At 39.7% G+C, this 13,052-nt stretch overlaps 1 protein-coding gene across 2 annotated transcripts in view; it reads right to left on the bottom strand.

The window, feature by feature from the left end:
- Positions 1-1,418: 1,418 nt before the first annotated feature.
- The window catches only part of LOC134204145 (LIM domain-containing protein A-like), a 119,065-nt gene continuing 107,431 nt past the window's right edge, over positions 1,419-13,052 (bottom strand). For both annotated transcript variants that reach the window (XM_062678969.1, XM_062678970.1), the window contains exons 4-5: positions 4,809-5,078; positions 1,419-4,450 (exon numbers count right to left, since the gene is read on the bottom strand). In XM_062678969.1, the coding sequence (XP_062534953.1) occupies positions 4,019-4,450; positions 4,809-5,078 (702 nt within the window). In that variant the 3' untranslated portion in view covers positions 1,419-4,018. The remainder of the gene's footprint in view (positions 4,451-4,808; positions 5,079-13,052) is intronic.

Here is a 13,052-nt window from a genome sequence, read left to right as displayed (position 1 = left end):
CTCTGAAACCAATGTTGACATGGACTTCAAATTTTTGCTTTCGGCTCAAGAGAGCTCAGAGTATGGAAGGAGCTACTTAGAGGAGTATAGCGTCTCATGTTGCAACTGCAAAGTTAGCTATTCCAAAAGAAGTGGCCGGGAGAAAAGGGTGGATGCTTGTAGGTTTTGTAATTCTACAAAGAAATTTTTTTTTTTAGTCTTTATTATTCTACAAAGCAAGGTTTTGACACGCGAAACTATGGACAATGCAAATTTCAAATGTGCTGTAATGTAGGTGATTGCGGATAGTATCATAATGCGCTAGAAGTCCGAACGGAATGTTTATGGAAGGCCGTTTGAATTGTGTTCATAATGGTCCTGATGGGTCTTTGTCTAAACCTCTGCCTCAATTCTTTAGGCTATCTTTTTGAAATTGCAACCTTAACAGTAACGAAATATTTCTATTGGGTTGGGTTCTATGGGTTGTATTCGTTATACCAGCAGCTCTAGTATCTGATAAAATGGCCACAGAATTAACTTATAAAATACCTTTGTAGACCTTTGAACCGTATTGGTTATTCGGGTCCGTTTCCCACTGGTATCATCGCGATAATTGATCGCTTCGAAATTTTTGCTGAAAAACCAGGTCCAAAAGATGCCACCGTGAAGATGAACTCGAATTACAAGCATCATTATACGTCAAAAATTCTCATCAGTATCACACCATTTGGAACAATTTAATTTGTATCCAAACCATATTCAGGATGTTCATCTGATAAATTTATGGCGGTATGGTGGGGAACTTGGGAGCACGCGTGCAGGACATATGTTTTCCGGCTCCGGATCTTTACCCTTTACCGCCGCCGTACCAAACTGACTATCTACAAAACCTTGAGGTTTTCGAAAGGATGCAAATGACAAATGGCGGACGGTACGTGTTTGGAGAACGATCCGTTCACACCGCAAAAATAGAACGATGGGCCGGCCACGTGGCAGGAATGTCGGATAGTAATCCGGTGAAAATTGTTCTCGACAACGATCCGACGGGCACAAGATGGCGAAGTGCACAGCGGGCAAGGTGAATCGAACCGGTGGAGGACGATTTGCGGACCCTCCGCACTCCGCAGGCGGCGTGGTTGGCGACGTGCAGCCATGGACCGAGCTGAATAGAGAAGACTTTTATGTACCGCTCAGGCCACTTCGGCCTTAGTCTGAGCAAATAAATAGCAATACCATAGATAACAGATATTGATGCTGTACTTCCGCAATCAGTTGAGTAGATAGCGGTAGTGAGTCAACTTATATCAGTTCAAAAGTTTACAGAAAAGTTTGTTCTTGCTTAAATATCTGTTATCTGTGGTAATACATAACGAAAAGGCACAAAAATCGCACTTGGCACAGGGAAAATAAAACTTCAATTGATATTTCATTTAGCAATTTTCAATTTATTCAACTCTGGTATTTGACTAGTTTTGATTGAATATTATGTTTACGCTACTTGACTAGACTTGTTAGAGATTTGTTTGAACTTTTGTTTTTCTTCTTTCCTTCCACCATTTTGTTTACGTTTTTTTTTCATCTCCCGAAGATAATCAATGTTTGACAGACAATGGATAAGTTGCTTAATTTGGAGGAAAATCATTTGTTGACATTTTTGAAGGGCATTTTCTGCACAGAAATATTTGGAATGAAATATTCTGGATGTCGTTCTATTTTTTTTTTTCGATTATTTTCAACCTTTTTAGTGGTTGTTTTCTTTTTCAGATTAACGCGTTTTTGAACGTTCGTTACAACTATAAAAATATATCATCAATGGTCTGTATTCGACTTCACGAAACTTACAAACATGTTCCTTGGCTAAACTGCTTTATGCTTCTATATGAGTATAAATGTTGGATGTTTTCTTCGGTTTATTGAAATAGTTCTCATTGATTTAATAAATTCTTTTCGTTTTTTTGTTAATATGTTACAGATCTGCTTGGAGATTCCACAAACACGAATTATTAAAAATTTTGATTAGTTTATCTTTCCTTTAATTTATTTCGTAAAAATTAAGATGCTCCTAAAAATACAATTTTGTCTCAATTTCGAATACCGGAAACCGTTGTTTTTTTTCTTTCATTTTTCGTTACCAATTTATGCCTTAAAACGTTTCAAAATCACTAGTATGTATACTAACTTTGGTATATGTAGACTGGTATCGACTTATTGTGTGTGCTTTTCCTTTATTTTGAATATAAACTCCATCGCAAGGAAACGTCTAGTTGATTATTTGTAAATTAGGGAAGAATTTGAGATCCACTACCGAACGGAAGCGTGTTTCATTTGGAACTGAATAATGGTCGGTCATGTTGCATTACACGTATGCTTTGTTTGCTTTGCACAAATGGAATGACGTGCTGTAACTAAATTGGATTTCGGAATCGCTCGTTTCTCAACTTCGTTCAATTTTCGCTAACAATATCCCCACCGTCCCCTCATCGGGTGATTCTCGTTAAGGCACATTTATCTCTTTTTAATAAAAATTATTTTAACTCTTCGGTCGATTCCGTACTCGCTGATTGAGATTCATCTGTTTTGGAGGAAAGAATTTTCCATCTCTTCGTGTGTAAATTTTGTTTGAGATTAGCTTTTATTCTGTTCTGATCAGTGTCACGAGTTCACGTCCATTTAACAACAATAACACTTATTATGTACTGTTTGATATTAAACACTAATATTTATGTGCTTGCACTGGATTTTTTATATGCATGAACCATACCTAATTGGATCAACAGCATTGATAGGCATTATTTACATAAGTCTTTAACATATTGTTTGTAATTATGGGAATATTATCAATGTTCTTTCTCTATGTGAGGACTTGTTTATGCGTTCATTCAGTGAGGCAAATTTTGAAGGGACCGATTGGCAAAATAATGCTTTTAAAGGCTCCTACTGATCAATCTGTCCTCCTCTGCAATGCCAGCATTTCTAGAACTTAGCATTAAAAAAAACAGAAAAAATTGCTTAAGTACGTAAGAAGTGTACGACCCCTATGCATTTTTTTTTTAATCTATGTTGTGAAATGTTAAAAAAAAATCGTAATCGTTTCAACTATTCTATGGTAGAGATGAGTTTTGCAATAACTTAAATATATTGATGATTATTACTCTGAATAAAAAACAAGAAATTGCTTGGAGGACAAACAATCGATCGACAGCGCGACTTGCCATCAATATTCTATAAACCTTTTCATGCAGACGTCCGTATCGTTCAAATTGTTCACTAATTTTGGCATGCAGTTTATAATCAATTTATTTATTTTTGCTTCATATGGAGCACATGATTCTGTTAAAAGGGGAAACGACTAAGATTAGATGCCGTCAATTATAAATTGTTCATAGATAGATGATTAAGAGTTAGCTATTCACAAGTCAATTTTGGCGATTTATTTTCTAGATCCGAAAAAAATATTTTATACACCATCACATTTTGCTATATAACATCTTTCGATCATTAGTTTCTGCGATCTTTTTCCATGCATTTTAACTATTGTAATGCCTTGTAATGCCACGTCAATAATCTACAATCAATGTCTAGGAGCTTTGCAAATCGAATCTGATTCGGAACATATGTTGTCGGTTATCGAACGTTCAATTAGATTTTCAATGTTCGAATGAATTTGGAATAATGTTACAAATCTTGAAAGTTATCTGCATTATTTCTCGACGCATATTGGTTTTCCTGTTTGAAATAATTTTGTACTTGAATTGAAGTATCACTGGATTCTTATGGGTTCAGAAGCGTTTTGAATATTTTTAAAGGATTTCATAGGACTGATATTATTGAGAAAAAAAATCTCGTAGAGCAGGTGAACATTTCCAATATAAAAGCGTTCTGATAAATGAAACATTTCGAACATTTTGATTCGGTTGCCTATGACGAATTAATCTTTGCATCTCACCAGACTTGAAAACTATTTGATTTTCATCATGGTTTCACACCTATATGGTCCTATTTCAAAGAGCTTCCAGGTCCGTCTCTCACATCCTTTGCCTCAGTTCACATACTCACTGCACGTCATTTCGCTAAAGTAGTTCCCCAATGGGGAATCCACCGCATGGTCCGACGACGCATAGGACGGCGATTCGTAGTACGATGGATGGAAGCTTGTGCCAATTTGCAGGTTGAACGCCGTTGTCGTCGTCGATGTGGTCTCGTATGGATCACCCGGTCCCGTCGGTTCCCACGATTGAGGGCTCAACGTGTTGTCTACGTCGGGCGAATCCATCATCATTAGAGGGTGCGGTGGATGGCCGTGGTGCGAATGATGTGGGTGTGGATGGTGATGATGATGGCCGGCCGGTAGCGATCCTTCAGGATGGAGCTCGTTTGGGTCGGGACTGTTGCTGTTGAAGAACGCTTCGGAAAATTTGCCAATTTCCGTGGACCCGAATGCTTGCTGGAAGCCGGGTAGCGGCGTAACGTTCTAAAAGTATAGAGAAGGTGTTAGAGTTACTAATGCAGCTTAGTGTTTGTTGTACAAAAGTATTTTCACAACTAGCGTATTTTATACATTTTTATAAGATGCGGCCAAACATAATTTTCTTCATGAAGTCGAGCAAATTTCCAGTTTAGAGATTTTACTAATCTGGAAATCCAATCCAGAGCATTGTCTTGCTTATTGGCCGCGCATTATAGCGTCTTTTCCTGTTGTTGGCTTCAATAATGAACGAAAACAAGACTCACTGCGATAGAAGTCGATAAGGGTTTACACAACACAAGGTGTGGAGTTACTGTCGATTGTATAATTCTGTCTACCTATATGGTAAATATTATGCTCTTACCCGATCGATGGTGCCCGCGGCAGGTGTCGATGACGCGTTGCTGTTACCAGGGTCACCGGATTTGATTGGTGGTGCCGTTTGCAGTTTGTCGAGTTCCGTGGCCGCTGCCCGGTGTTTCGTCGTTTGTTTTTTCGATCGCTTCGGTGGACTCACACCGGATACCGCCGCCGCAGCACCGGCCGGTGAATTACTCGGCCCCGCACTGCGGCCGGGAGACGTGTGCCGGCTGCTCGGGGAGTTGTTGGCGGGGTCGTGCTCATAGTTATCACTCTGTTGGTGGTGGGACCGGTAACGATACAAGAAGGAAAATAAATGTGAATTAGGAGGGAAGATTGCGAAGAAATATTCGATGGTTTATCTATTTGAGGGTGTGGAAAACGCTTTGATTGATTGAATATTTATTAATTGAATATTTATTGGCATTCATTTCATACCCAATTAGCAATGGGCTAGAGTCTTCTATATACAAACTGTTGGTACATATTTGGATGCATTTGATGGATTTGCATTTACTAGCTCTGTTTTTATTCGCATCTAGTGAACCTAGAGTTTAATCTCATGTCCCAACCATTTCTTTATAAATATATTTTTATTTATATTAGTTACTAGTTGACCCGGCAGACGTTGTCCTGCGTAGTAGGCGAAAATGCCAATGGGAAATTTCCATGCGAATTCTAAATTTAGGTTTTTACAATTTGCACAACCTCTCGCGTAATTTTCGCATGAGGAAATATCGTTTAAACCCGTCGGAAACGGTAACGAACATATCTGCTGAAGAAATGAAGAAAATCCATCCAGCCGTTTTCGAGTTATGCGGATACGAACACAGACCATTTCATTTTTATATATATAGATTTTAACAAAGTTATTAATTTAACAGCTCATTACAGTTATTTTTACAGTTGTTGATATGTAAGGTCTATTAGCAGTTTAGGCTACTGTTATAATAATACTGGGAATGGAAATGAACGGAAGCCTTCTTCTACAGCTCACACAACTTTGATGTAAAATAAGCAAAAAATAGGAGGTCGTATCCGAAACACGATAGACGTAGGATTATGTAAAGCAGCGGTTCTCAACCTTTTTCTTTAGAGGTACCCTTTCGAGCTTTTGCATTAATTGAGGTACCCCTTATTTTTTTGGTGTAAATGTGAATAAGCGTAGTTCATAAGATCTACGAAGAATGTACCTGAAAAGTAACGGGGTATATGCTGCCTTGAATCGCATATTTGTCCCATATGAATACGGAAGACAGTATGCGACTCACGGCAGTATGGTTCTCATAAAGTGGGCGGGAATTTTTATTATTTCGTGAAACTTTCTAATTCAAATTAGGCTTATACATAAAGCTTACTACATGACTTAAATAAATATTGGAGGCTTCTGAGCCTTTGAAAAGGAAGCTTCCGAGCCCCTTTAAGGGTGGATTTGTAGCTACTTAAAAGGGCGCCTCTGAGCCTCTTGAAAGAATAATTCCGAGCCCATTGAAGGCAGGTTTCCGAGTCTCTTGAAAGGAGCTTCCGGATCTCATGAAAGCTGGCTTCCGCGCCTCTTAATAAGAGTCCTCTGAGCCTCTTGAAGTTAGACTTTCGAGACTCCGGCTTTTGAGCCACTTAAAAGGAGGATTCCTAGAATATTGAAAGGACGCTTCAGAGCCTCTTGAAAGTACGCTTCCAAGCCTCTTGAAAGAAGAATTCCGAGATTCTTGGATGGAGGCTTCCCAGCTTATCGATAGAGGGCTTCCGAGCCTCTTGAAAGGAGGCTTCCGGACCGCTTGAAAGAAGGCTTCCGGGCGTCTTGAAAGAAGACTTCCCGGCTTCTCGAAAAGAAGCTTCCGGGCCTCTTAAAGGAAGCTTCCGGGCCCCTTGAAAAGAGGTTTTCGGGCCTCTTGAAAGGAGGCTTCCGACCTGCTTGGAAGAACACAGCACATAGTTTTGAAAATTCAACGACGTGTTAAATTGCAGTAGAATTTTGCAAGCAAGAAAAGCTTACATTTATTTCGATATAAAAGGACGGTAAGATCAGTTGATTATTACGCTTAGCTGCATGATCCAAATATCTGCATGAAAATACATTTAGAACCACAACATATTTTTATCTGTCAATGCTTACGAGATACTTGGAAGAAGGTTTCCTCTTGCAACGAGGCAACCAAGCTATTCGAAAAAAAAAGTTTTCATGCCTTTTAAACGGAGGCTTCCGAACCTTTTGACTCCAGAGCTTGGTTCAGAAGCATATCCTTAACATATTATTCAACATTTGGTTTCGATCAGGTAGATTTCACTAAAGATTTTTTAAAAATTTTGATCTTCTCTTCCGCAGTTCTTCATACACTGTGCTGGTTATAAGGGCAGGATTCAATTGACTTTGATTTATTGATCGACATGCGTATTTTTACAAGTTTTTATACAGAGTTTTGAAAGAGAAAAAAAATATACAAGTATCAAAACTTTATAAATTAGTTTTGATTGGAATTGTAATACGTTCTCCATTACGGATTTTTGTCCGAGGTACCCCCTGGGGCAAGCGAAGGTACCCCCAGGGGTACATGTACCCCAGGTTGAGAACCGCTGACGTAAAGTGTAAAATATTTATTTTTGAAATATACAATATTTTTACTGTCCGATTGAACAGCGCTCACCAGACGGTTGTGGTTTGCACTTTGAAGAAATTTACTGACAAATCAATCCTATTTCGTGTGAAAAGGGCCGATTCACTTTTCAAAATGCGCCTTTCCAACTATTTACAGCAACCTAATAATAGTTTGCATATTGCGAAAACAATCACTTAGAAGCTGGATAGCTGCAGACGCCATTATTGCTATTAAATATTCTGCGGCGCCCATCACCGAAGGTTGTAATTGAAAACGCTGTTGACGCCATCGAAGTTCTTACAGTTACCATTCAGTTTTATTTCGTACATTGAAAAAAAAAGTCTGCTCCAATCAACTATATCTTGTATAATATGGAGGTCCTGAAAAGAACTGAATCATTTCCTAATCCTAATCAAAAATACGTAATTTAAAAAAACCAAAATCAGAATCTTGCGAGTAAATGTTATTTGACTGCTACTGACGCCAACAGCAGCCACTCGATTCTCTTGTATAATCATGGTGCCCCTGAAAAGAACCGATTTACGTATTTTCACAAAAAGAAACTAAGAAACATCTTGAGAGGAAATTATTTAACTCTTTATTCTCATTAAATGTAGTTCCTGAAGAGAACCGATTTTCTTTTAAAAATTCGCTTTTCTAATCACTAACAGTAACCAAACGATGGTTCAAACATTCCGTGGAAATTTCTCTTGAGTGTTGCTGCCGTCAGCGACGGTCACTCGATGATTCACTCAGTGTTGCCACATTTTTATCTGTACCATGTGCTCAAAAATCTTTTTCATCTGTACCGAAATCTTCAAAAATCTGTACCATAATCTGTACCAGGCAGTATGTAAAATTTGTGAGTAAATATCTAGAAACCATAGGACAAATATGCAATGCAACCCAATTTACTATTGAAAAAAGTTTTTTTTTAATTTGGGTGATTTGATTTGAGAGCGTAGATGAAAAAATCTTGGTTAACTTTTGAAAAGTATCTCCAAGTTTTTTTTTCACAACATCTAAATTGTGTATAATTATTTTGTTTAATATCTTATTTGGAATATTTTTTCAGAGATGAACCAGCCGAGGGCTGCAAGTCTCATTAATAAAGACAATAATAATAATAATAATAATAATAATAATAAAATATTTTTTGTAGCAAATACCTCTAAAAAATTTGCGAGGGTTTGAAAGAGTAAATTATTATGCAAGTCGGACACAATTATCCGGAAATTAAAAAAATAAATTTCCAATCAAATTTTATAAATAAAACATGTTAATTTCCATCTGTTTCTGATTGTCATCCTCTCATATACAATCAAATATAAATGTAGATTTAGGAATCTGGAATAATTGCTTTGCAAATATAATAATCCAATAATATAAGCGATATAGTCAAGCATTTTTTACGGATAATCGAGCCTTCCAATAATCAATACTGAAATCTTGTTGGAATTTAAATATTAACAAATTTGAATTAGGATGTTCGTCTGAATTAATAACGATGAGTTGACATTTCATTTATCACGAATTAACTATCGAGAGGATTATCCGGTTTTCAAAAAATCCTTCTTGTCTCCGTCGCCGTTTTTTTCAATGTGAATATAATCTAGGAAAAAATAAAATATGTATGACTGTAGTATGAAATACGTTGTCACGATACTATTGAAACTGTAAAACAAAATATAATACGAACTCTTCGATTTGATTTCCATTAACTAAATATTTTCTATAGCAGAAGCAACTATTTGAAGAAAAATGCAATGAAATACTTTTTTCTAAGGCCTGGTTAGTAAAAAAATCTGTACCAATCTGTACTTATTGGAGAAAATCTGTAATCTGTACCGTACAGAATCTGTACCAAAATTTACCAAAAAATCTGTACATTTCCAGATAAATCTGTACATGTGACAACACTGGATTCACTTCATGCTGGGATTAGGTATGCATTCTGTTAGCTCTCGCACATGGCGCATTTGGAAGATCGCTGGAAAATAGTATGTGGGAAGAGCTTATCACTGCCTCCGAGAATACTTTACCGTCATACCCCCGATACTTACACCAGTGGAATTTTAACTAAAGGATGCTTAATTTTTCATCGTTCTCTGTTTAGGCGTGTAGCCGTTATGAACATGCATGCTCCTCCTCCAGTTTTAGTCATCTGTCGCTCTTTGGCACTCCACATCAAACCAGAATTCTATTTATTGAACGGCTACTCAGTCTTACAATTTTCACAACGAGTTTATTATTTATCCGACGTTTCGACACGGGAATTGTGTCTTTTTTCCCGTGTCGAAACGTCGGGTAAATAATAAACTCGTTGTGAAAATCGTAAGACTTAGTAGTCGTTCAATAAATAGAATTAAACATACAGTCGATCCATCATATATCAATAAACCGATAAATCAAACCAGAATTTCCGTCGATTTCTTGTGTGTTGTATTGACAGGCTCGTGGATTTGTTGCCACAATGCGTTCAAATATTCTCCAGTTGGATGTCCTTCGGTTCGTTGGTCGAGGTTAAAGGAGTGCTCGCGTCTGACAGTCGTCGCATGTCCAGCCGCATGGCTCTCTCACGCCTAGAACCGGTGATGCTGGAGAGCTTTGCGCGAATCTCACATCCACCAGATAGTGGTCAGAGTCGATATTTGGGCCTCGGAAGATCCTAATATCTATGATAAAGTAACCAGACGTCTCGGATTGCCAGGCGTCTCGGAAAACGTCCAGTATTCCACAATGTAGTCTGAAGATACTATTGAATCCGTTAGAAATGAGATGTCTAGAAAATCTGTAACAGATCCAAATACTCAGAAGAAAACCTGGAACTTGGGGAGCCTAGAGGTTGTGCTGAGCTTGACTATTATAGACTATTTTACAGACAGACGTAACACTTCAATTTAGTTCATCGCACATGACATATTTAGCGCGATTCGTCCACCAGAGGCGCTGGCATTCAACCACTTTAGCATTTGACGCTCGCAAAACCAACCACATGTTGCGACGCTGTACTCCGCATCACAGCAAGCGCCTCCCAGCGAGGCTCAAACAACAAACAGTTTAATAATACACAATACCAAGCCAGATCATCGCTGAATGAAGAATAAACATAGAAGAAGGAAGGCGAAAGCAGAAAGAATCAAAGAACAAGAAGAAAAATGAAAGAAGGAAAAAAGAAGAAGGAAGGCAGAAAGAAAAAGGAAAACGGAAGAAGGAAGAAGACAGAAGGAAGAAGGATGAAGAAAGGAGAAAGAAGAAAGAAGAAAGAAGGAAGATGGAAAAAGAAAAAAGGAAGAAGGAAGAAAGAAGAAAGAAGAATGAAGGAGGAAGGAAGAAGGAACAAGGAAGAAGGAAGGGAGAAGGTAGAAGGAAGATGGTAGAAGGAAACCCCAAAAAAAACAATTCAAGTTGAATAAGCTTCGAATATTTGTTGGTGATGGGAGAAGGAAGACGGAAAAAGAAAGAAAGAAAGAAGAAAAACCCTGAATAATCCACCTAGCGGTGATGGTGCCTTTCTCGTGTATTATAAAAATATTATTTCGGCCATTACTCTTGAGCCCATAGTCCGATCTGGCCAATTTTCAATAGGAAACAATGGGAGAGTATTCTGCGTCGAATGCAACTTGTTAAAATCGGTTAAGGATAAGTACCTGAAAAATGAGTGACATTTTTTTTGGGTGGGTGCGCACAAACGCACACACACACACACACACACACACACACACACACACACACACACACACACACACACACACACACACACACACACACACACACACACACACACACACACACACACACACACACACACACACCAGTCGTGATACCAGTGATACCAGTCGTGCAGAGGGAAGCAGGCGCGAAGTCGACCCTGCCCACCTTCCGAGGACATAGGGCGTGGTAAGGCCACCTGGAAAGCCGGCAATGCGCTGGCACGATACCATGGTGTTCTTCTAAAAAAGCGAGTCACGATGTTCGATGCTGCAAGGACACGCAGCTAACCTCGAGGGTGCGTCATGCACTGGCCCCCCTTTGAAGCATTACTTTCTGGTTGTACCGAAGGGACGATGGGCTTGGCGGCAATGGAAACGGTTTAGCTGGTCGGGGATGCAGCCCTGCCTCCCTCATTGGAGGTGGCCCCTAACCCCGCACTTCCTGGACAACCCAGGATGTCTGTTGAGCAGATTCCCCCTCCATTGCTTAGGAAGAAAAAAAAACACACGCACACAGAGACATCACCTCAATTCGTCGAGCTGAGTCGATCGGTATATAACACTATGGGTCTCCGGGACTTCTATAAAAAGTTTGTTTTTGGAGCGATCATATAGCCTTTACGTGTACTTTGTATACGAGAAAGCCAAAAAGGAGAAGGAGGAAGCAAGAAAGAAAAAAGCAGAATGATCCACTACCAAGAGAGCTGTTTAAATACTGTGGCGAGGTAGTACCTAGACCGCTGCCCTGGGTAGAATTACCAGAGTTTTGGAGAATAAGGTTCTGTCGCAGGAGTGGATGGAAAGTGTCGTGTGTTCCACCTACAAAAAGGGTGAGAAGCTGGATTGTAGCAACTACCGCGCAATCACATTGCTAACGCCGCCTACAAGGTTCGCCCCCGAATAACACCAATTTCAAGAGAGCTCGTGGGGTAGTACCTTGCGGGATTAATGGGTGAACGCTCTACCACGGACCAGGTGTTCGCCATTCGCCAAGTACTGCAGAAATGCCGCGAATACAATGTGCCCACGCATCATCTATTCATCGACTTCAAAGCTGCATATGATACAATCGATAGGGACTAGCTATGGCAGCCAATGCACGAACACGGATTTCCGGATAAACTGATACGGTTGATCAAAGCGACGATGGATCGGGTGATGTGCGTAATTCGAGTTTCAGGGGCATTCCCGAGTCCCTTTGAAACGCACAGAGGTTTAAGGCAAGGTGATGGTCTTCCGTGTCTGCTATTCAACATCGCGTTGGAAGGGGTAATACGAAGAGCAGGGATTAACACGAGTGGTACAATTTTCAATAAGTCCGTCCAACTATTTGGCTACGCCGACGAAATAGATATTATGGCACGTAACTTTGAGAAGCCTCCATCTTACATCCTACATCAGACTGAAGAGGGAAGCTAAGCGGATCGGACTAGGCATCAACACGTCGAAGTCGAAGTACATGATAGGAAGAAATTCAAGAGAAGACAATGTGAGCCACCCATCGCGAGTTTGAATCGGTGGTGACGAAATCGAGATGGTAGAAAAATTGGTGTACTTGGGCTCACTGGTGACTGCCGAAAATGATACCAGCAGAGAAATTCGGAGACACAGTGGCTGGAAATCATACGTACTTTGGACTCCGCAAGACGCTTTGATCGAATAGAATTCGCCGCCGTACCAAACTGATAATCTACAAAACGCTCATTACACCGGTAGCTCTTTAGGAACACAAGACCTGGACGATGCTCGTGGAGGACCAACGCGCACTTGGAGTTTTCGAAAGGAAAGTGCTGCGTACCATCTATGGTGGGGTGCAGATGGTGGACGGTACGTGGAGGAGGCGAATGTACCACGAGTTGCATGAGCTGCTGGGAGAACCATCCATCGTTCACACCACGAAAATCGGACGACTGTGGTAAGCCGGGCACGTAGCCAGAA

Source organism: Armigeres subalbatus, unplaced genomic scaffold, assembly GCF_024139115.2.
Source record: "Armigeres subalbatus isolate Guangzhou_Male unplaced genomic scaffold, GZ_Asu_2 Contig423, whole genome shotgun sequence".
NCBI lineage: Eukaryota > Metazoa > Arthropoda > Insecta > Diptera > Culicidae > Armigeres > Armigeres subalbatus.
The sequence above is the reverse complement of the archived record's forward strand: the minus strand, read 5'-3'. Positions and strand labels throughout refer to the sequence as shown.